The sequence below is a fragment of the Marmota monax genome, unplaced genomic scaffold (genome assembly GCF_021218885.2).
Source record: "Marmota monax isolate L192 unplaced genomic scaffold, Marmota_monax_Labrador192_F-V1.1 WCK01_AAM20220418_F8-fsc00023, whole genome shotgun sequence".
Classification (NCBI taxonomy): domain Eukaryota; kingdom Metazoa; phylum Chordata; class Mammalia; order Rodentia; family Sciuridae; genus Marmota; species Marmota monax.
Window position 1 is genome coordinate 632,479 of NW_026692907.1, and position 12,171 is coordinate 644,649.

The 12,171-nt window shown below is 37.8% G+C and overlaps 1 protein-coding gene across 1 annotated transcript in view; it reads right to left on the minus strand.

Moving 5' to 3' along the window:
• The window catches only part of LOC124096863 (calreticulin-like), a 29,233-nt gene extending 19,024 nt beyond the window's left edge, over window positions 1-10,209 (minus strand). Inside the window, exons 1-2 of the mRNA XM_046450908.1 lie at window positions 10,088-10,209; window positions 366-475 (exon numbers count right to left, since the gene is read on the minus strand). Coding sequence (XP_046306864.1) covers window positions 366-475; window positions 10,088-10,209 — 232 coding nt within the window. The remainder of the gene's footprint in view (window positions 1-365; window positions 476-10,087) is intronic.
• Window positions 10,210-12,171: the final 1,962 nt, after the last annotated feature.

The window sequence follows — 12,171 nt, forward strand, 5'->3', positions numbered from 1 at the left end:
ATTATTCAATGAATGGATATTATTATTTTAGTGGAAAGTTAATCCTTTTCCATTAACTAATTTTTTTTCCTTTTAGTCATGGGAATTGAACCCAAGGGTATTCTACCACTGAGCTACATTCCCAGTCCTTATTATTTTTTATTTTGTGACAGGGTCTTGCTATGTTGCTAAAGCTGGCCTAAAATTTGTGATCCTATGGCCTCAGCCTCCAGAGTCACTGGGATTAGGTATGCACCACACTGCCTGGTCTCCATCTTCTAATTTTTTAAGTAAGAGAAATGAATTGATAGTCAGAAATAAAAACAATTGCATAAAAGTCAGAATTTTCCCATTCAATTGGTGCATTCCTGAATCTCAGTATTTACCTTTATCTTTTTCTTGGTCTCCATAAAATTTTCCTGCCGTAAGCTGAAATTTACCATAATCAGGCCGATGTTTAGATTCTACCCATCGTTTTTTCCATTCATCTGTGGAGTAAAGGAGAAAAAAAAAAGCAATATATTAAACTTATTTGTGACTGGGTGTGGTAGTACACATTTGTAAGCCCAGCTACTTGGGAGGCTGAGGCAAGAGTATCACAAGTTTGAGAGGATCCTGGGAAATGTAATAAAACCCTGACTCAAAGTAGCATAAAAATGGTTGGAGATTAGATCAATTCTTGTCTAGTGTGTGGGAATCCATAGGTTCAATCCCCAGTACTACAAAATAAAAAAAGGAAAAAAAATTGTCTTTTGTTAGAAAATAAAATGCAGCCAATGCTGATCAAGTCTTATGGAAAGGGTAAGAGTATAACAGAAGATGACTCCAATATTCCTGAAATCCCCTCACTATACAATGCCTAAGATCTTACTCTTCAGGCACTACCACATGAAGTGGCTTAAATACCAAGTATGTGAGTAATTTGTACATAATGCCTTACTCTATCATCTTTTATGACAGTTAAATTCTAAAGACCACCATGGAAATATGGTTGAAGGGCATGAAATATTTGTTCTCATAAAAGTAGATAGAAAAAAAATGTGCTTAGGAGGCTAAATCATATGTACTTATGTTTAGCAAAGCAAAATAATAAAATTAGCTTACCAAGTAAAGAGATTAGCAGTAACATTTTATACTTCTTGAATTAGTAATGATGATAATGAACAATCAATTTCCATTTACCCTCTTTTGTTGCTTAAACTTTTTAGACTCTCCCTTACGGTTTCAAGGAGATGCTGATAAATGTGTTTTCTTTTGGCACAGATGGCATGCAGACAAAGAGGCATTCTTTTTGGGACCTGGCACTCCATCCAAACATTCATTGCCTTTGTGATTTTATGCTTCAGAGTTGCTGACTCCCACTTCCTGGGCCCATCATGGTCCCAGAGTCACAGGGCAATTTGGTAACTTGAGATAGAAAAGGCCTTGGAGGTAGCCTTATTTCATCTCCTCCCTGCAGCTGAATGGATACTTCTCAAATTCCACTCCCCAATATCTCAGCCTTAGCTCTACCCATGAATATCCTGAACCAACATACACCCATTAAGGCCACTGTGAGCTGCTCTGTCAGCTACTGTTACTTAAGCCTGATGACTCAACTACTTCCTTTCATGAAACCCAAGGGCCTTGGGCTTGCTTTTGAAGGAGTTAAGAATATACCACCCTAAAATATGCTGCTCTGGCATATTGACTGTGTTGAATTAAAGACATTTAAAAACAGCAGGTGCAAGAAGATCACTCTGACCTTCATTCTTTTTCTTAAAAATAGGAATAAGGGCTGGGGTTGTGGCTCAGCAGTAGAGAGTTCGCCTAGCGCATGTGAAGCATTGGGTTCGATCCTCAACGCCACATGAAAATAAATAAATTAATTAAATAAAGATATTGTGTCCAACTACAACATATATATATATATATATTAAAAAAACACAGGAATAAAATTCTCATGTGAAAAATGTCTTGCTGTGCATGGTGGCGCACGCCTGTAATCCCAGCACCCTGGAGGCTGAGGCAGGAGTATTGCTAGTTCAAAGCCAGCCTCAGAAATTTATCAAGCACCTAAGCAACTCAGTGAGACTCTTCTCTAACTAAAATATAAAAAAGGTCTGGGGATGTGGTTCAGTGGTTAAGTGCCCCTGGGTTCAATCCCTGGTACCAAAATATGTGTGTGTGTGTGTTGTGTGTGTGTGTTTGTGTGTGTGTGTGTGTGTGTGTATATATACATATATATATATAACATTCTTATTATTGAAGATGGAAATGGAACCTCATGAAAATCTGGACAAACAAACCTCATTACACCAACCTTTATCTTCCTAGTCACTTCTCTACCCGATTCACTTCCCTACCAAACCCCTTTGCCTTATCACATTTCACAATCTATTACTTGTCCAATTCAGTGTTTAAGAGATTAATTTTGCTCCTCTGCATTTTCACTTCTTTATGAGCAATCCCATGCCACATAAAACATGTATTAAGTGCCCAGCACGGTGGAATACACGTATAATCCCAGCAACTTGCAAATTCAAGGCCAGTCTCAGCAACTTAGCAAGGTCCTAAGCAACTTAGTGAGACCTTGTCTCAAAATAAAAAGAGCTGGGGAGGAGCAGGGGTTGTGGTTCAGTGGTAGAGCACTTGTCTAGCATGTGTGAGGCACTGGGTTCGATTCTCAGCACCACATATACATAAAAATGAATAAAAAAAATAAAGCTCCTAAACATCTAAAAAGTGCCCCTGGTTTCAAGTCCCAGTACAAAACAAACATGAATTAAGTAAATTTGTATGTTTTTCTCCTGTTATTCTGTTTTACATCAATTTAATTCTTAGTCTCAGCAAGGACAGCCAAAAAACCTAAAAGGGGATTAGGGGTATAGCTCAGTGGTAGAGAGTTTATCTAGCATGAGCAAGACCCTGGTTCAATCCCTAGCACCACAAAACAAAAGCCTCAAGGGAAGAAAGAAAATTTTCCTTCCCCAATACTTCATTGTTTTCTCTGTCTCTCTCAAAGTCTCAGTATTTGATAGCCTTGGTGCCCACCTCTCTCTCCCTCCTAAGAGAGTGGCGTCACGAGTTTCTGCCTAAAATTACTGTGGCTTGTATGAAGTAGACCTTATTTCTCTGACCGTAGTTGATCCAATGAAGGATAAGTATTGATGCCAAAGTCAAAAGATCGATGCTAAAGCCAAAGATATATGTTAGGACCTCATGTGACACCCTGAAAACTTCACCTTATTCACATTCTTGGATGATGCTAGGAGATAGGTACTCTTTGTTCCATTTGGCACCTTGTTAGTAGTGGACCTAATAAGTGGTGGAATCAGTTCTGTCTGGCTTGCATAATTGTCTTTCCTCTGAAAGAAGAAAGAGATACAAGGAAAAGTGCTATGCAGGAAAAAAAATGTGTTATAATTTATAATAGCTACTAAAAATGTTTTTTTAAAGAGAACTATTTAAAACAAAAGAAAAAATAGATACTATTTAGCAGCCATATGTAGGCATTGTGCTGAGTGCTTTATGTGCATTATCTCATTGTGTTCTCATAATAGTCCTGTGATGAATGTCCTTGTTTTCTTTCCCCCCATTAAAAGATGATGAAACTGAAGTTTAGAATCTTGCCTAAGAGCCCAGTAAGTAAGTAAGTGAGCAGCTTACCCAGGTCTATGCAACACTAAAATCTGTACTTTTAGCTAGACTAGACTAGACTACTTAAAATAGTCTAGACTCTAGACTCTATATATTTCCCTAAGATCAAACATGTGAAAAGCTCTTTATAACCTAAAGAGTGTGCAACCTGTGTAAGAGTCAATTGTGGCATTTTATAGTTTGTGATGTATAATTTGTGTATAATTTTAGTACACAAATTATTGTACAAAATTTATCTTCCTACTGGACTGGTAAGTTACATAACGATTTTGTTGCCCATTGTGTCCTGGTATCTAGCACACAGTAAATTGTTAAAAAAAAAATTGTTGAATGCCTGAATGGATGTGTCATTATGCTTTTTGCCTAAACCATAAGATTCTCAGCCTTACAAATAGAATAATGCATTTATTCATCCATCCGACAAATATTAATTGAATTTAACCAGTATGTAGAGACGATTGTACAATCTTGGCCTTGAACTTTATGGTAGAAGATATTAGAACAGAAGTCCAGACTTCCCATCTCAAATTATTTTTCAGGGTAAAGAGTACGGATGCAATTCAAACCTGACACAACTTACGGTATCTAAAATAAGAAGCCTCTCTTTTTTAGGAGAATAATGTCATATGATTAATAAAGTTCCATTTTATTGCCTTATAATTTTCCTTTTAACTTTATAGTGTCTTAACATCATGAAAGACTCAAGCCAGAATGACTCTCAGTGGTCATTTAATCTAACTTCTTTACATTATATAAAGGAAAACAGAAGCCCACAGAAGGAAGTAACTTGCTTATGGACACATAGTTACCAGTTGCAAATCTGAGACTAGAATCTAGTACTTCTGCACTCTGGCTCTGGGCTCATTTGTTCCTTCATTCAACAAATGAATATTAGTCATTCACTTTGTGCCAGGGATTAGGTACACAGACATGAAAATCTGACAAGGCCCCTTCAGGGACCTATGAGCCTTGGGGAGTTCAGGGAATCTGGTAGAAGAAACATACAAGTAAACAATTTAAACAGTAAACAAGTAGACAGACAAGTGAAGCAATAGTGTGGTTAGGGTAGGTTAAGGAAGCAGAGGGTAGTAACATCCAGGAAAACATCTACTTCTCCCAGGCATCAGAGAGGACTTCAGAGGAGGCTTGTTTGAAGAAAGAATTAAAAGGGCAGAAAGGCGAGGAGAGGGTGTTCCAAACAGAATGTCTTGCATTTATAAAAGCCCAGAGGCATGAAGCAGCATTGTGTTTCAGGGTAACTATAAAAACTGTATAGTTTTTTAGGGAAGAGGAGAAGAGAAAGAGCCATATCAAGGAGAGCTCTTGAGACCAAGGTAACATTAGATTAGTCTAAAGTTGAATGCTGCCATTTCTTCCCACCTGATAAATCTTCCCTTTAAATTGGTCAGATATCGATAGGTCTACAGAGACCTCTCCAGCAAAAACTAATGTGTTTGGGAGCTGGCACATCTGGCTGATAAATACACATAATCACACTCAAATAATCACACTCAAATCTGTAGAGAGAAGCAAGGAGACCATATAAAAATAGTTCCTCTCTAAACATAGTCCCCCATAATTGTACCTCCCAACCATCTGGCTTGTGATATAGCTCAAATCAACAGACTGACTAGGGACTCAGCTCTGCCACCAGCTTTAGCAATATTTAATTAAATTAATTAATTTATTTATTGATACTAGGTATTTAACCTGGGGGTACTTAACCACTGAGCCATATCTCCAGTCCTTTTTATTTTTTTTTATTTTGAGACAAGTTCTCACTAAGTTGCTGAGACTGGCCTGGAACTTGTAATCCTCCTGCCCCAGCCTTCCAAATCGCTGGAATTACAGGTATGCTTACACATCTGGCTTCAGCAGTATTTTTAACTTCTTTGTAACTCAGTTTCCTCATCTGTACAAAAGTTACCTAACTCATAGAGTTTTTGGGATAATTAAATAAAATAGCATGCAGCACAGTTGTAGGCAGGCAAGTGCTCAATCAACACCAGTGGTGTTATATCTGCATATGTGTGTATATATGTATACAAAGTTTCATAACATCAAAGGTAAAGATAAATAAATATTTTTAGATTTGAAGATAAAAGTTGTATCTTTCCCAGCATCTAGTCCTGAGCCAGAATAGATCCTTTAGAAGAAGCTTGAATAATTAGATAAAAATACAGATTTGCTGTATTATTATTATATAAGATCTTATTCAACAGAAGAGAATTTGTTAGACAATCTAACATTTACCTCTTCAGGTGCCTATATTTTACCTACCATTTTCAGTGGAAAACACTAGACATGATAAAAGATACTAGTCTCTTGTGTACAGAATTCTAATAAAAAACATAAACTTTTTAAAGACTCAAACTGTCTATCAACCTATAATGTACAGCAGAGATGTAGGTCTGGTTTTCAAGTTTTTCAGTCTCCACTGTCCCTTTTCTGCTTGGAACACTCACTTCTCCCTGAGATTAAGGTGTTTGCCTCTAGCAACTGCCTGAGCTGTTGTATATGACTTGGGCAATTCCTTTTATGCATCTGTGTCTTCATCTATTAAAAAGGTATTATATTTAAACTCTTGAAAGAAAGGAACACTGGCCAGGTGCAGTACCCCATGCCTGTAATCCCAATGGCTAAGGATCACAAGTTCAAAGCCAGCCTCAGCTAAGCAACTCAGTGAGACCCTCTCTCTAAATAAAATACAAAAAATAGGGCTGGGGATGTGGCTCAGTGGTTGAATGCCCCTGAGTTCAATCCCTGGTACCAAAAAGAAAGGCAGGCAGGCAAGCAGGCAGGCAGGCAGGGTATTGTGGTGTACACCTGTAATCCCAGCAATCTGAGAGACTGAAGTAGAAGGATTGCATGTTTGAGGAAAGCCTCAGCAATTTAGTGAGACCTTGTCTTGAAAAAAAAAAAGGAGGGGGGGGGGCTCAGTGGTAGAGTGTCCCTGGGTTCCAACCCAGTACCACAGAAAAATAAAAATAAAGAAAGGAACCCTGTTTACATAGTAAGTGCTCGACAAATGTTTATCAAGTAATGGATTGGCATAAGGACCCAATTAGTTAAGATAATAAAAATAATTATTGTTGCTGTCATTGAACGAGAGCTTCTAGTAGAACTTCCACTTCTCTTGGAGGTTGTCATTTCTAATCCACTGTATCTTAGCCAAGTTTGCTAGGAAAGTGGACATTAAATAAGAGCCTATATGCTTGCAGAAGGAAAAAATACTAGTTTTTCACTTAAATATTTGCAGAGCACCTTTTCTGTGCTGCCTGAGTGCTAGATGCCAGGGTACTAATTTGAACAAAACATAATTCTTTGAACTCTCAAACCCTCAAAGAGGTTATAGTCTAATGAAAGACATCTACTTTTCTTATTTTATATTTCTTTTTTCTTTTTCTTTTCAGTACTGGATATTGAACCCAGGGATGTTCTACCACTGAGCTACATTCCTAGTCCTTTTTAGTTGTTTTGTTTTGTTTTGTTGGTACCAGGAATTGAACTCGGGGGCATTTGACCATGAGCCACATCTCCAACCCTATTTTGTATTTTATTTAGAGGCAGGGTCTCACTGAGTTGCTTAGTGCCTTGCTGTTGCAGAGACTAGCTTTGAACTTGCTAGACTCCTGCCTCAGCCTCCTGAGTCGCTGGGATTATAGGAGTACACCACCACACCCATTGTATAGTCCACTTTCTTGAGGGCAGATTATCTACATAAATTATTTGAAATATATCTTGTATTGGGCTGGGGTTGTAGCTCAATGGTAGAACTCTCACACTTGCCTAACACTTGTGAGACACTGGGTTCAATCCCCAGCACCACATAAAAATAAATAAATAAAACAAAGGTATTGTGACCGTCTACAATTTTTAAAAGTTGTGTTTTGTCCTCATTTATTTATTTATTGTATCATTTCATTATATTAGTATGAACTAATGGATATTTATTTTATACTTAGAGTTATAATCTAACCCAATACCACATTATTTTGTTGCTCAATGTCTTTAGCCATTGGGAATTTTTTTTTTTCAGAACTGGGAATTGAATTATAGTATGATGTAGTGCTGTGAACTTCATCCTCAACTCTCATTTTTAAATCTTTTCCCATATTTGTAGTGGTACATTATAATAATACATAGTGGTAGGATTTGTTGTTATATATTCATACATGCACACACTCTAACTTGGCCAATATCATTCCCTAGCATTTTCCCTTTCTTACAGTTCTTTTTAAATATTTTATTTTTATGTGGTGCTGAGAATCGAACCTGGGGCCTCACACATGCGAGGCGAGCGCTCTACCTCTGATCCACAACCCCAGCCCTTCTCTTTCTTAAATTTTATTTTGAGACAGTGTCTTGCTGAGTTGCCCAGGTGGGCCTTGAAATTACTATCCTCCTACCTTAGCCTCCCCAGAAGCTGGGATTACAGGCCTATGCCACCATATCCTGCTGCCATCCCAAATTCTTCCAGTTGGTTCTTGTGTCCCTTTGACATTCTCCTATGGTTTTGTTTTTTGAACACCTCCTTACTTTCTGAAACTATAAAATACTCAGATGTCATCATGTATATTCCCTTCCCAGTCCTAGAATCGGACATTTTTTTAAGGAAGCCTAGTTTCTTTTATTAGATAATGGTATTATAAACCATAAAATGGGCTCTGGGTGTCATTAATTTTTTAAAAGTGTTTTAATTAGAGTATAACATGTATTCAGGTAAGAGGACAAATCATAAGAGTATTGCTTGATGATGATGATGATGATGATGATGATGTGTGTATGTTGCTTGGGATCAAACCTGGGGCCTCACATACGATAGGCAAATACTCTCCACTAGGTTATATCCCCCTTCTCATTTAATGATTTTTTTTCCCACTGGAGATTGAACCCATGGGTACTTTACCACTGAGCTGTATCTCCAGTCCTTTTTATTTTGAGACAGGGTCTTGCTAAATTGCTTAGGACCTCATTAAATTATTGAGACTGGCCTCTAACTTGCAATCCTGCCTCAGCCTCCAGAGTTGCTGGGATTACAAGGATGCTCCACTACAAGCTCACTTAATGAAATTTTAAGGCAAATTACCCAAAGACCTGAAGTTACAATTCCAAAGTCTCACTTCATACTATTCTAATATCCTCTACTCTGCCTTTCCCATGACATTATAAAATAGGAAGAGAGAAAAACTCTAACCATCCTTTGAATGTTTCCTCCTTTACTCCTTCCATTTATTCATTAGTGTTTATTCAGGGCTTATTAAGCACTAGACAGGGAACAGAATAAAGTTCCTCCTTCATAGAATTTATATTTTAATTGGAGTTTATTGTTCTAATTAATTGATAAACTTTAAACAAAATAGCATATAAATATGTAATATAATATCAGGTAACAACAAGAGTGATAAGGGGGATGAGGTTGTATGTAGCTCAGTGTACAGCACTTGTCTAGCATGTGTGAGGCACTGGGTTCAGTCCTCAGCACCACATAAAAATAAATAGGCTAAATGCTGTGGTGCACACATGTAATCACAGTGGTTTGGGAGGCTGAGACAGGAGGATCGTGAGTTCAAAGCCAGCCTCAGCAAAAGCAAGGTGTTAAGCAATTCAATGAGATCCAGGCTCTAAATAAATAAAATATAAAATAGGGCTGAGGATATGGCTCAGTGGTTTAGTGCCTCTGAGTTCTATCCCTGGTATAACCTCCCCCCAATAAATAAATAAATAAATAAAGACAGGTATTGTGTCCATTTACAAATAAAATAATTTTTTTTAAAAAAAATAAGGAGTGATAATGTGTCATTTTAGATAGGGGCATCCAGGCCCTGTGCTGAGATGATATTTGATCAGTGATTGAAGAGTGGGCCATATTCCAGGTGAGCTACACAAGCAGAACACCAGAGAGAAGGAAGAAGGGAAGGGAGCTGGCACTTCCTACGTACCAGGCACTGTGCAATATGGTTTCCATATCTCATTTCATTCAGTCCTCACAGTGCCTTTCAAAGGAGGTAAGGTAATCACCTCCATTTCATGGACACTCAGATAGGTTAATAAATTACCCAAGGTCACCCACTTAGCAAATGGCAGAATCAGGACTTGAAGCCTCATCTGTCTGCTCCAAGGCCCTCATTTTGCCTTCTCATCCCTGTGAGCTCCAGAGAGATCCTTGCCATCAGTTTGTACTTGAGACCTGGAAAGGCCAGCTGGATGGGGCCTCTTTGGTTTGGGCATCTTTCCAGGGTGATTCTTCCCCAGGCTCAGCATGTCCAAGTATCCCTGAATCACAGATGGTCTCAATTGCTTATCAGTCGGAGGCCTGAACAGCAGGGTGTTCCTCAGCCCTGCTGGGCTGTCCTCAGTGTGTCTGTGCCAGCTGGGCACAGAGGCCCTTTGTCTCAGAATGTCTCTTCAGCCAAGTTTTCATGGTCAAGTCTGGGAGCTAACAGAATTAACATTCACACACACACACCTTGTGACTCCTGCATCATTCAGCTCCTCATTTGAATTCCAGTTTCCTTCTGCCTGATTTTGTGTTTTGACAATGGTCACTGCTGTCACCATTAGTCTTCCACTCATATCTATTTGTATCATCAATTCGATGATTCTCCAATTCAATCTACTAACATTCTTGCATATTTTAATGTTCTAGTCCCTATGCAAGTTCTGGGATTCCTAAAGCTCCTGTTGTCCCTGAAGCCACTAGTATTATGACCTGATGACCATCAGACATGGCAACTTGATTCAGTGGCCAACAAATTATATATGAAGGCAGGAGACTTGGGTTCAGCAAGCATTTCTGCCACCAATTTATTATGCCTTGGGAAAAACACTTTTCCTCTCCAGAGCTCAATTTCCCCATCTGTACATGGAAGGTTGAATTCTAAGGACCTTCTTCATTAAAATAATGTATAAAGAAAAGAAAAAAAAAAACTACTGGTACACAATAGGCATTCAATAAGATTAAGTTCCATCTCATTGAGTTTAGTTTCCTGGGTTCCCTGAACCAAGAATGATTTGCATTGGCTAATAAGAGCATTCTGATATCTGAAAAGTCATTTCCCAGGGAAGTTCATTCATTTATTAATTAATTCATTCATTCAACAAAAAAAATATTGAGCACCAACTATATGCCTGTCCCAGGCACTATTCTAGATGCTACAGATATTACAATGAACACAACAGGGAAGCACTGAGTTCTCAGGAAACTAATCTAGTGATGAGGAGAGCAAGAGAGAGGACAGAAAAGGGCAGGGGGTGAAAATATTTTTAAAAAGAAACATAGTGGGGAGTAGTCTAAAAAATTGAATATGCAAAAGTTCACAAGGGAAGTGTTTGGGGTATGGAAATGTTCTGTATATTGATTATAGTGGTGGTTACACAGGTGTAGACATTTTTCAAAGTTTAATGAATGATACACTTTATTTATATATTTATTTATTTTGGTACTTCAGATTGAACCCAGGAGCACTTAACTACTGAAATACATCTCAGCCCTTTTCCTTTTTTATTTTGAGACAGGGTCTCAAAAAGTTGTTGAAGGTCTCCCTAAGTTGTTGAGGCTGGCCTTGAACATGCAATCTTCATGACTTAGCCTCCAAAAAGTCACTGGGATTGTAGGCATGCACCATCATGCTCAGCTGAATGATACAGTTTTGTTGTTAATTTTTTTTAAGTTTTGAATGATACAGTTTAAATAAGTAAATGAATGTTTTATCTCAAGAAAGTTGATTACAATTTAAGTCACATAAAAGGATAAAATATATTTTTTTTGATGGATAAACAAGAAAAGTCCCTGTCAGGAAACATTTAGACAGAAATCTGGACGATGAGAAGGAGGAAATGTAATTAGGCAGAAGTCACAGAAAGTGCTAAGACCCTGAGATGGAACTGAGCTGGCAGTGTCTGAGAAAGAGCAAAGAAGCCACTGTGACTAGAAAGTAATGAGTAAACAGAAGACAAAAGTGGAGAGGCAGGCAGGGGACAGGTCACAGAGATTCTTGTAGGTCACAGTAAGAAAGATGGATTTCATTTTAAATCTAATAGGAAGGTGTGGAAGTTTTTAAGTTTCAAAATGATATTATCTGATTTGCATTTCTAAAGGTTGCTTCTGAATTTTATATCTGAAGAGATTAGGGAAAAGCAGAAAGGCCATTCAAGTTAGTGAAATAGTCTACATGAGAGGTGGGTAGTGATAGGGCAGGTAAAACATAGCAGGCTTTGAATATATTTTGAAGATAGAATAAAATAAATAAAAAAAATAAAGGAATCAAAGATGAATCTTAAATTTTCGATCTAAACAATCAAGTGATATGTTGGTCTACTTACCAAGATGGACCAGACCAAGGGAGAAAGACCAAGTCTGAAGGAGAACACCTAAGTTGTGCTTTTAACGAAGTCTAAGATACACATGAATTTATGGACATCTTGTTTTATATCAACATTTATGAGTTTGGATAAAACAAGTCAGTGCTTAAATCTTTCCAGTGCTTTCCAGTACCCTAACAGTATTGGATTTCTGGATTTTCTAAACTGAGGATAAGCCTCACAAACCTG